Raw genomic sequence first — 11459 nt, forward strand, 5'->3', positions numbered from 1 at the left:
CATAATCATTTGCATAAAGTTCATTTCATTTCTCTGCCTGCACTGATGTTTATTGGAGTAGAAAGCTCCACACTACAACTTTGTAGAACTAGGAGCACATAACACTAGTTTGTTGCTCTTTTTTTTCACTATTTAAAGGTCTACTGTTGACATCAGGAGCTTGACTGGGTACCTTTTTAACAAAAAATATTGCAGGCCCTTCGTACACCTTCTAAGGTCCATAGAATGTGCAGCAACCAACAGAGCGCTGTACCTAGCATTCAACTGCTCATTCATTGAGTGCCTTAGTGGTAATGCTGCTTGCAAAAGAGCCTACTCCCAGAGAGTCTTGAGTCATTACACCCCACCTGGACCTCTGAGCAAAGTTTTTGCAGTCTTGGGTTTTTTAAAAGCGCTCTCCGTGGAGGTGAAGGTCACAGTGATGCTCTACTTCCTTGCCACAGGATCTTTCCAAGCAGCAGCAGCAGATCTCTCCCTGTTTGCTGTTGCATCAGAGACGCTGTGTTCACGGAGAAATAATTTCATCTGCTTTGACTTCATTGAAGAACACAACAGGTAGTACTTAAGGCACTACTGGCTACCTATGGATACAAGCAGAGGAATTTTTTTAAATATTTCTTCACGGCATCTGGGCATCATTAATAAGGCTATAATTTATTGCCATTCCTGATTTATCATTGAGCAATGCCTGCTCAGCTATTTCACATGGCAGCTCAGGTCGCTGTGAGTTTGGAATTGCATGTAGGCGAGCCCAGGTAAACTTGGCAGATCTTTTCTGGAGAACAGTCATGAATCAGAGGTTCTTGCAACAATCTCATGGTTTCATGGCTATCATTATGGATACAAGCTTCTTCCTTTTAGATTAATTAGCTGAGTTTAAATTCCCCAGCTGCTGTGGTGGATTTGAATTGGTGTCATTGGATTATTAGTCTAGTCTAGTTTTCTGGTTTACCACTCCAGTAATTCACCTAATAGGTTTTGAGAAAATTAAACCCGTATTCTCTAGAGTTTAGAAGGATGAGAGGTGATCTCATTGAAACATACAAAGTTCTTACAGAGCTTGACAGGCTGGATGCAGGGAGGATATTTACTCTGGCTGAGGAGTCCAGTGCCAAGGGTTACAGTATCGGAATATGGGGATAGCGCAGGAAAATGACATTGAAGTAGAAGATCAGCCACGATCTCGATGAATAGCAGGGCAGGCTTGAAGGGCCAAGTTGTCTACTCCTGCTATTTCTTCTACTGTGATGCTGAATGCCACAGAGGTTTGAAATTGGGAAGGGTTCGATAGAGTAATTAGAAACTCTTCCCTGTGGCTGAAAGATCAGTGACCAGAGGGCACAAATTTAATTCATTGGCAGAAGAACCAGAGGTGACATGAGGGAGAACTTTTTTAAATGTAGTGCTTGATTAAGAAATTAAATATACTGCTTGAGGGTGGTGGATGCAGATAAAATAGAACCTTTCAAAAGTGAATTGGCAACATCCCTAAAGAGGGGAGAGTGCAAGAATACAGGGAAAAACCAGGGGATGGGATTGACTCGATTGCTCTTCAAAGGAGTAGTCTTAATGGGCTGAACATCCTCTGCCTGTGCAGGTATCCTGATCTAAGGAGCTGCATTTATTGATGCCGTGTTTTACCTCTAGCCTGCTGTCTGTTACCCTTGCTTACTATTCAAAACAAACCAGTGATAGAGTGGAAGAGAACAGTTTGCCGTCTCACAGTCTGATCCAGACAATAATATCAAGTGCAGGTGGGAAGTTTTCTAGAAGGCTTCAGTGTCAAATCACAATGAAACCTTGAAATTATGGGTTGTATTTGAATCAAATGTGTTATAACACGGCATGTTTCCTTCTGAAGTATTTAAATTCTAACTCTCTTGCTTACAGGTTCTGTGGGAGTTCCATTGTTCCCTTCCCCTTTGAATGAGCCTTTCACTGTGTCACTAGCTAACGCAGCCATCACCAGTACTGTGCCAGGTATGCCTATGAAAATACTTTACAATTTGAATAGAATTTGTAGTGCAGCCACTTGCTCTATTTGAATAAAACCTCTGGTTGTTCATTCATTATACAATGTATGCTATACACATCCAGTAAATTGCTTTTAATGGTGGTTAATCGACAAAGGTGCTTGCCTTGGACTCTTGGCCTTCCCACGTGGGACTCTCTATAGATCACCAAAATATTACTGCATCAAAGAAAAATCCCTGCCATCGAGTTGACATTACATTCGGTATTCTTTGCTGATTTCTGAAAGGGATCATTCCTGTTGAGAGACAGGGAGTGAAAATTCACTGTGAGAAAGAGTGGGAAATGGATGGTACCAACTGATGCCACACTTGAACTTTTTCTAACCATATGGATGTGGCATTTCTATCCCTTCACAATTTTAAACAGCTTGATCCAACATCATATCTAACAAGACTTGTATTTCCTGATATATGGGTAAATAAAGGATATTCTCGTCTTTTTTTTTATTGTCCTTGACCTTAATTATCCATCCTAATGTGAAACTTGAAATAGTCTCCTTTCTCAATCTGCTTTGTAATCTTACTTTTAATCAAAATCCCACTCTCTTTCCACCTCACCTCTCCTACCTTGTGCTGCACTTTTCTAATATCTGCTCTGATCCAACATGGTGCCCTTGGTTTTGTATTTGGTCCTTAGACCTTCTCCCTTGGTCACTGCTCCCAAAGCGATCACTCACTGAGCTCAGGACTCCTGACTACTCGGATGACCCCACTGCCCCTGTAGATGTGAACAGCCTGTTTGGGGGGAGAATCCGTGCACAGGATTCCATTCCCTTTCCCCACTTGCTCCCCCTCCGTCCCAGTCAATAGGGAGCAAAGTAACATCTCTGAACAATAATTTTGTCATTTCTATTTGCGTCCCTGATCCATCTGCACATTTCCTCTTCTGTATCGACTCTCTGGAACACCACCGTAATCTGACCCGAGTCTGTGAACACTGGCCCTCTATACAGCAGGCATTTCCTCTTTCCCCAATGGTCCCACTCCCCCCTTCTCCCCATTCTGCCCTCTGAATAATATTATAACTGGATATTTGTCTTCCACTCTGTAAACAATTTCCTGTTACAGTTGTTAAATCAATAACTGAAGACCCACACTCAATGTTTCAGGAACAGCTTCTTCCCCCTCCACCATTAGATTTCTGAACGGTCCATGAAACCATGAACACTACCTCTTTTGCACTATTTATTTATTTTTTGTAACTTATAGTAATTTTTATATCTTGCACTGTACTGCTGCCGCAAAACAACAAATTTCACGTCATATGTCAGTGATGATAAACCTGATTCTGAACTCCAAGTTCACCAGTTTATTTCCGGCATTGAACATACTCTGCTCTTTTTTTTATTTCCAGTGTTTAATGCAACTCCTTTTCCCATACCTTTTTATCCTGGTTAGTGTATGGTACCTGTCAGTAATTGTTTTATTTTCCTGCTTAGACTTGTCAATTTGACTTTCCTCCTCTACTAATCCAGGCATTGTTTTCTGATCTTATCCTACATGGTTTAAGCTCTTGCTATATTGTTATCTTGCACTTAGACCACAATAACTAGCTGCTTCACTCTGAAACCTTTTTTCTGTCTTTCTAAAATGTGCTGTACAGTGCCTGAAAGGCATCAAAAGTATCTAGGACCTTAACAGACATAACATCTCTCTATAAAAGTCTCCTCTTGCCACTACAATTCCAAAAGAATTGCTAATATCCTTTTTCTTCCTTCCACCCCCCCTCAATTCCCAGATTAAGAGTCATTTCCTTTTCTTGAATACCACTGTAATCTGTCTGATGCTCTAGGTAGGTCCTTGTTCATCCACAGGGGGCAACACAGTGACTAGTTCTGTAGCAGTTAGTTCTGCTTCCTCACAGCTCCAGAGACCCGGGTTCAATCCCCACCTCCGGCACTGTCTGTGTGGAGTTTGCACGTTCTCCCTGTGACCCTGTGGGTTTCTTCCATGTGTTCCAGTTTCCTCCCACATCCCAAAGATACACTGGTAGGTTAACCAGTCACTGCAAATTGCCCCTTGGTGTAAGTGGCAAAAGAATCAAAGGGGAGTTGATGGGCTTGTGAGAGAGAACAAGTTGTAGGGGTGCAGGGAAGAAAGGAGAGGGGGAATGGGACTAATGGGATTGCTGTGCTGGCAGCTGGCATGGACCTGATGGGTTGATTAGCCTCCTGTGTTGTTGTAAGTACTTGCAAGTTGCAAATAGTTTGGCATTGAGGGCATTATAATAGGCCATGGTACCCTGAGCTGAGGGGGCTGACTGAAGAATAAAATACTGTTGTTTGATTGCCATCCAGTGAGCCTTTGTTATGTCTAACATCAGAAGTCCTATATGGATATTTGTGTGTGTATATATTATATTTGCTCCAGTTTGTCCCCTTTAAATTTGCTGGCCTGTGGATAGTCATCACTCCTCCCTTTACCACTGCCATCTATGGGATAACTGCCTTCCGGAACACTTGTTTCAAAACCACCACTTTCCTCAATATATCAGTTTACCAGCAAATCCACATTACATTCTTCATTTTTAGTTAAATAATTTCAGTTTGAAGAAACCTGTGGATGTTTGTCGTACTTAGTTTCATCAGTTCTGATGAAAGGCCATCGACTGAAACATTAATTTGTTTCTCTCTCCACGGATTGTTGCCTGACCTGCTGAGTATTCCCATCATTTTCCACTTTTATTTAACGTGTGACACTCAAAACCCCACATCCTGCAGGACCTGTGCTTTCAAACTGTAAATGTTTGTGTTTTGCTTTTCTACTTATAAGTTTAATCAGATCTGCTCCTCTACTTGACCTTGAATGTTTACACTGATGCTGTATGGCTACACTTCATCGTGGAGCTGCATTGGAGAGTTGGGTGCAAAGCTTTTGTGTACCCAATTCTGTTGCATCCTGGACTTTGGATTGAAAATGTTTCCAGATATTTGGAAACCATGGTGCCACCCAGCACAAGTCTTGATTTGCCTTCAACCATCATGCAAATATGCCCGTAACACTTCAGGGTTTACTTTTTAAAAATCAAAAACATTGTTTCTGCTCTGCTACTGTTTATACTAATGGAAATGAGTGGGTTACAGTTAGATTCTCTGTAAACTACTTTGTTGGTAACTGGGCAGCACCCATGGTTTTCTACTGTCTCCCTCCTGTTCGTAAAACTTCCCTGTGCAATGCGATGGCTTTTGCTAAAATTCTACAAAGCACCTTTCAGTGAAGCTATGTGAATGACTGGAAAGCAAATCCATTGTGATTTTTCACAGTTCACTTTAAGCTGCACATTTTCGACCCTATCCTTCTGCCAACTGTGTGGTAGTTCAGTTTGTTGTTTCTTTTTCAGGTCTAATAACTGCACCGCCTGTGTTTACCAACCTACCTAATTTTCCAAACCTAAACGTGGCTTTTCCCAGCCTCGCCATGGGAACACCGCCACCAGGAATGGGAGGAAATCCTGTGGCCACGTCTGCAGGTAAGACGCTGCGTTTTTTTGTCTGTTTGCTGGTGAGTGAGCTCTGGAACAGAAAACTTTTATTTTGTATTTACTGCTGGTTCGATTCCAGTCTTGTCCAATTCCTTTCCTGACAGATTCCTGTCAACTTAACCAGCCATTTTGGTTTTAGAGGTGACACTCTGCAATGAAAATTGCAAATGAGACTTGCATGGGGGAAAAATCTGCTTTTCCAAAACTGAAATTTTCTAAAAGGAATGTAGCAATGTTTAAGGTTGGATTGTTTGCAGCATCTGCAAAACATGAAAAATTCATGCAAGAACCATTTTGCTTGGGTAATTGACATGCCCATCTTTCCACGTTAAGTGTGATCAAATCTTTTACACATTCCTTTTTATTTGTTCTGGTCGCTGGTTGACAAAGTTGTATTGTGTGGTTTGGACATTTTGCTGTTCATTGGGAGTTGACGTGTAAATGGTAGGCCAGGAAGAATCCTGTTTTTATAATGCCTTTAATTTTTAAAATTGAGGATATTTGGATGCATTTCCAAGCCTGTTGGAGAGAAGATTGAGGTATGACCAGAAAGGCCTTCAAAGTTGTGTAATTGTTTCCCAAGGTAGATATTAGAGATGGTCATAGAGTCATGCACCACAGAAACAGGCCCATGTCTGTGCTGACCATTGAGTTACCCATCTCCACTAATCCCATTTCCCAGCACTTGGTTCGTAGCCTTTTCTGCCTTGGTGATTCAAGTGCTTGTTCGGATACTTAAATGTTAAGAGTTTCTCTACCTCCCACATACGCTCAGGCAGCGTGTTCCAGATTCAAACCCTCTTTTTTTTTCCCCCCCCACCCCCTGCAACCACCTTGGGAGCAGGGGGAGGAATTATTCGATTATTTGTCAAATCTCCCTAAACCTTTTACCTGTGCATATCTTGTCTCTCTCCATAACTGAAACACTCCATCCCAAGCAACATCCTCGTGAATCTCCTCTGCACCCTCTCCAGTGCAAGCATGTCCTTCAGCTTGGTAACCAGAAATGAACACAATATTCCAGCTGTGTCCTAACCAATGTTTTATCAAGTTGTACCATAACCTCCCAGCTCTGTGCCCCAGCTAATGAAGGCAGATACTTCGTATGTCATCTTCACCACCTTGTCTACCTTCCAGGATCTTTGAACTTGTACTCCACGGTCTCTCTGTTCCTCTGTACTCCCTAGGGCCCTACCATTCATGGCATATGTCCTACACTTATTATTCCTTCCCAAGTTCATCACCTTGTACTTATCAGGATTAAATTCCATTTGCCATTGGATCTTACCAACTGATCAATGTCATTCTGTAGCTGAAGACTATCCTTCTCATTATCAACAACACTACAAATTTCCATGTCATCTGCAAACTTGCTAATTATATCTTCTACACTCACATTGAAATCCAAGTCTGTGCAAGTTTTGGTCTGAAATAGTAGAGCTAATCCTTGTGAAGTGGTGAAAATGCTAAAATAGCAGTATTGTTTTGGGCACGTGCAAGTTGTAGAGCCAACTGTATTTCCTACTGCTTCGTGTTGGGTATGCATTCTCTGTAGGCTTTGGCCTTAATTCTGCTGTCATGTTTTTTTTAATTGTGGGTTTTCTGTTCCAGATTCACCCTTGTCAACACCCAATCCAGTACCACGTCTGGCTTTACCTAACCTTCCTCCTGCAGATCCTGCCATGACTCCTGTGCTTCCGGCTTTCTCTACAGTGCCACCGTTTTGCCCCAGCCCTTCAACTACATCGGAGAGTATTACAGTACCTTATCACTCTCAGTGGAGTAAAGTCTCCGATCCCACACCTGCTGTAGCTCAGGAATAGTGTCCTGCCAACAGCTGAGACGAAAGTTGTCTTCCGCACTTGTTGTAATGAAACTGACAGAAGGGTATAATCTGTTCAGAAAGCACTAATAAACTACTGAGGGAAGCCTACCCCAACGTGAGTAGTACTGCCACAATTCTAACCGAATAGAAACCAACCTACTTTTAATAACTGAGAAAGGCTTCCCAGTCTAGCAATATGTATGTAGTTGTCAGTCTGACTCTAGCAGCATGACAATCATTTTAAAAAAAACTTCATTTCAGATAAACTACCAGAATCCCAAACTGAGCACTGCATTCTCCTGAATATCAGATTCCCATTGTGGAAACCTCAATGCTCACACAAGGTGACTCCCTCCCCACCCCTCCATCCATTGTTTTCCAGTACCTAGTGCACACGCAATGTTTTCACTGTAGCACAGCTCAATCCTCCTCTAGCATGTTATGGTTTCTTGTATTTTTCTAAAAAAAAGTATTTTGTATGAAGTTTTAATGACTGCTCTAGCATTCTGTTGGAGTTTGGAGCTGAGAGCTGATTAAAGTTTGAGGCAAAGCAGTTTTTCAAAAAAAAAATTGCCACTTTTTTTTTGTCAAGTTGAATAGTTTCTTTAAATCTACTGAGTATAGATATATTTGCAGCATGAATGGTTAGAGATACAGGTTTTCCTTTTTAGCCTGACATCCTGTTAGAGCGCCTGGTCCAAATATTGTCATAAACACAGTAACCCACCAGTTAAGATGTGCTAATCAATATTCAGCAGTAATCAAAAATGACAGTATTGCAGAATGCAATTAACCATCTATCATCCAGGAAATGTGCTGTTGAAATATTATATGCAGCTTATGATTTGGTGTTGACCTATTTGTGTTGGTTTATGACCATATATATCATCACTATTTTTTGTTCAGTAGTGTGCTCTGCATAGTAACGTGAGGTGAAGATGCTGAAAAATTAAGAAGCAATGAGGTGGATGAAATTTCTGTGGTCAGCACGTGGGACTTCTCAACTTTTTCTATTTGCAAACCGCAAACCCCTCCCCAAAGTTGATTTAGTACTGCGGTCTCCTTGCACTCAAATCAGATCTTCCATTGTTTATAAAATATTCTAAATTTTTCCAAGTGCTTCCACTTAAATTGTGCTTCCACTCAATATTGAAACAGTCTTGTTAATTTGAGATATGGCCAAAGCCATGCTCAGTAATGACCTGAAAATCAAAAACTGCAGATGCTGAAAATCTAAACATAAAAACAGAAAATGCTGGAAGTACTCAGCAGGTCGGGCAGCATCTGTGGAGAGAGAAACGGATAATGTTTCAGGTCAAAGACTGTTTGTCAGAACTGGGAAGGAGGCAAAAGAAGCCTGTTATTCTGCAGTGAGGGTCGATGTCTCTGATGGGGTAAAACTGGCGTAAGTTGTAAACCAGGTTCTCACTCTCGAACTGCTCCCATTCACTCATTGACCAGATAACCTTGTTTACATCTTATCCCCATGGTCACCTTAGTTTTACCCTATCAGGGACATCCCCTGTCCCATCCTCTGCAACTTAAGCTTCTGTTCTGACGAAGGGTCTTTGACCTGAAATGTTAGTTATATTTCTCTTCCCACAGCTGCTGCCCGACCTGCTGAGTGTTTCCAGCATTTTCTGTTCCCATTCGTAACCCGACAGATCAGCAGGCAGTCGGTATCACAGCAAGAAAGCAAGTCAGCAGTTGATCATTTTCTCTGGGCTCCACCTGTTCATAAACCAGTATAAAGTGCTGTAGGTGCCTTGTATCCACAGTGGATCTGGTCCGATGCTGTATTTACATTGTGGTGGCTTCCTTGCTTTGTCCTTCACTACAATAGCAAAGGTTGATCATCCTTTGGGAAATGTGAAGTGATGGAAACCATTGTAACTCCTCTCTCCAAGAAGACAGCAGCCGATCTTTCATTTGGGAAGAAAACTGCTTTGGTGTTTGAATTAATAGACTGCTTCTGATTGAGAGAGATTTGGCAGTTCTTTCCAAAACACATTTTATTCCTCTTTCCTCTCTCTACTGGTCCTCTGGACCTGTGTAACAAGTTCGTTCTGCAGCCTCAACATTGCCTCTAAGCATGTAAGTTGTAAAACCTTGCCTGTTAAAACCTTGCCTGTTGAAGGTTTGCTGTAGCTTGTTGTTCAGCTGTTTCCTGTTGTTCCAGGTCCCTCACCAAGTTAGACTGCACACCTTGCAGACAAGTGGATTATATATATTTTCTCTTTTGAAATGCAGGCTGGTTTAGATGGATCTTTTTGCAAAAGAATACCAAAAGTGACCAAATATCTTGTAGAACTGGAATGATTCTCTTGAGTGCAGAAAATAGCTTGCAGTTGAAGTTTTGATGATCCTTATTTTTTTTAGTCAGATACTGGACCAATATATTTGAAACTGAGCTTATAACTGTATTAAGCCCCTTATTGCATTGCTTCCATAAAGTGAGCGATTTGTGTCTAGTGTCATGAACATTGTGTGTTTCTTTGTGACCAAGTGTGTCATTGTGATACTACTACTACAACAACAACAACAACAACCTGGCTTACTCTGGACTGCATCCCAATTTGGCTCTGAGCTATTGATTGCAATAACTAACATACAGTACAGGGTTTAAATGACTTATTTGGGGGCACTCAGATAGTAGTTCAATGGCTTGAAAGTTCAGTGTTCTTTTAGACATCTTATTAATGTCCTTCTATGTTTTTTAAAGTTTAATATTTACTGTGAAATTTCCCTTTTGCTATAAATGTTCAGTCATTTGCTTTTGAGTGCATCAATAAAAATGGTGATTGATGTCTCGTGTTTTCTGCAGTATGGGTTTTCTTCAAGCACCCTACATTTTGTACAATACAAAGCCAACTCTGAGACTTTTATTGGGGGGGGCAGTGGGGGGGGGGAGGTTGTACATCTCAGATTAACACCAATTTCATCAAAGTGTATTATGTTCCAGCAAGATGTGGGTTGTAATTCCCAGCTCGAAAAAGAGCCTTGTCCATCAAGCCCTTGGCTAAGTTTTAAACCCATCTTGTGATCAGAACTCCACTGAGTGCAAATTGAATTTACAACCATCATTCTGAAGCTATTTAGAAACAGAAAACCTACAGCACAATTCAGGCCCTTTGTGTGCCTGACATGTGCCAAACATGTCCCTACCTTAGAAATTACTAGGCTTACACATAGCCCTCTATTTTTCTAAGCTCCATGTACCTATCCAAAAGTCTCTTAAAAGACCCTATCGTATCTGCCTCCACCACCGTTACCGGCAGCCCATTCCCCGCACTCACCATTGGCCTATCCATGTATCTATCCAAATGTCTTTTAAATATTGTTAATCAACCACTTCGTCTGGCAGCTCATTCCATATATGGACCACCTTCTGGGTGAAGAAGTTGCACCTTGGGTTCCTACTAAATCTCTCCCCTCTTGGTATTGGGTTATTATTGTCACTTGTACTGAGGTACAGTGAAAAACTTCTCTTGCATACTGATCGTACAGATCAATGCAGTTACATTGAGTTGGTACAGGGTGTATTGATGTAGTACAGGTAAAAACAATAACAGTGCAGAGTAAAGTGTCACAGCTACAGAGAAAGTGCAGTGCAATAAGGTGCAAGGTCACAACAAGGTAGATCGTGAGGTCATAGTCCATCTCATTGTATAAGGGAACCGTTCAATAGTCTTATCACAGTGGGGTAGGCCTATGCCCTCTAGTTCTTGATTCCCCAACCCTGGGAACAATAGGATGTGCATTCACCCTATCTATGCCCCTCATGACTTTATCCACTCCTATAAGGTCACCCCTCAGTCTTCTACGCTTCAAGGAATAAAATCCCAGCTTGCCCAACCTCTCCCTATAACCTAGTCCCTCGAGTCCCGGCAACATCCTTGTAAATCTTTTTTGCACTCTTTCCAGCTTAATGGCATCTTTCCTACAGCAAGGTGACCAAAACTGAACACAATGTTCCAAATGTGGCCTCACCAATGTCCTGTACAACTACAACATAACATCCCAACTTCTATACTCAATACCCTGTCTACCTGCGACACCACATTCAGGGAACCGTGTACTTGTACTCCTAGGTTCCTCTGTTCTACAACGCTCCCCAGGG

The 11459-nt window shown here is 41.7% G+C and overlaps 1 protein-coding gene across 1 annotated transcript in view; it reads left to right on the forward strand.

Moving 5' to 3' along the window:
- The window catches only part of LOC127567009 (Golgi reassembly-stacking protein 2-like), a 47643-nt gene extending 37513 nt beyond the window's left edge, over positions 1–10130 (forward strand). The window contains exons 8-10 of the mRNA XM_052009620.1: positions 1891–1980; positions 5374–5502; positions 7126–10130. Of these exons, the coding sequence (XP_051865580.1) occupies positions 1891–1980; positions 5374–5502; positions 7126–7337 (431 nt within the window). The 3' untranslated portion in view covers positions 7338–10130. The remainder of the gene's footprint in view (positions 1–1890; positions 1981–5373; positions 5503–7125) is intronic.
- Positions 10131–11459: the final 1329 nt, after the last annotated feature.

This window comes from Pristis pectinata, chromosome X (assembly GCF_009764475.1).
Source record: "Pristis pectinata isolate sPriPec2 chromosome X, sPriPec2.1.pri, whole genome shotgun sequence".
In the NCBI taxonomy this organism is placed as follows: Eukaryota; Metazoa; Chordata; class Chondrichthyes; order Rhinopristiformes; family Pristidae; genus Pristis; species Pristis pectinata.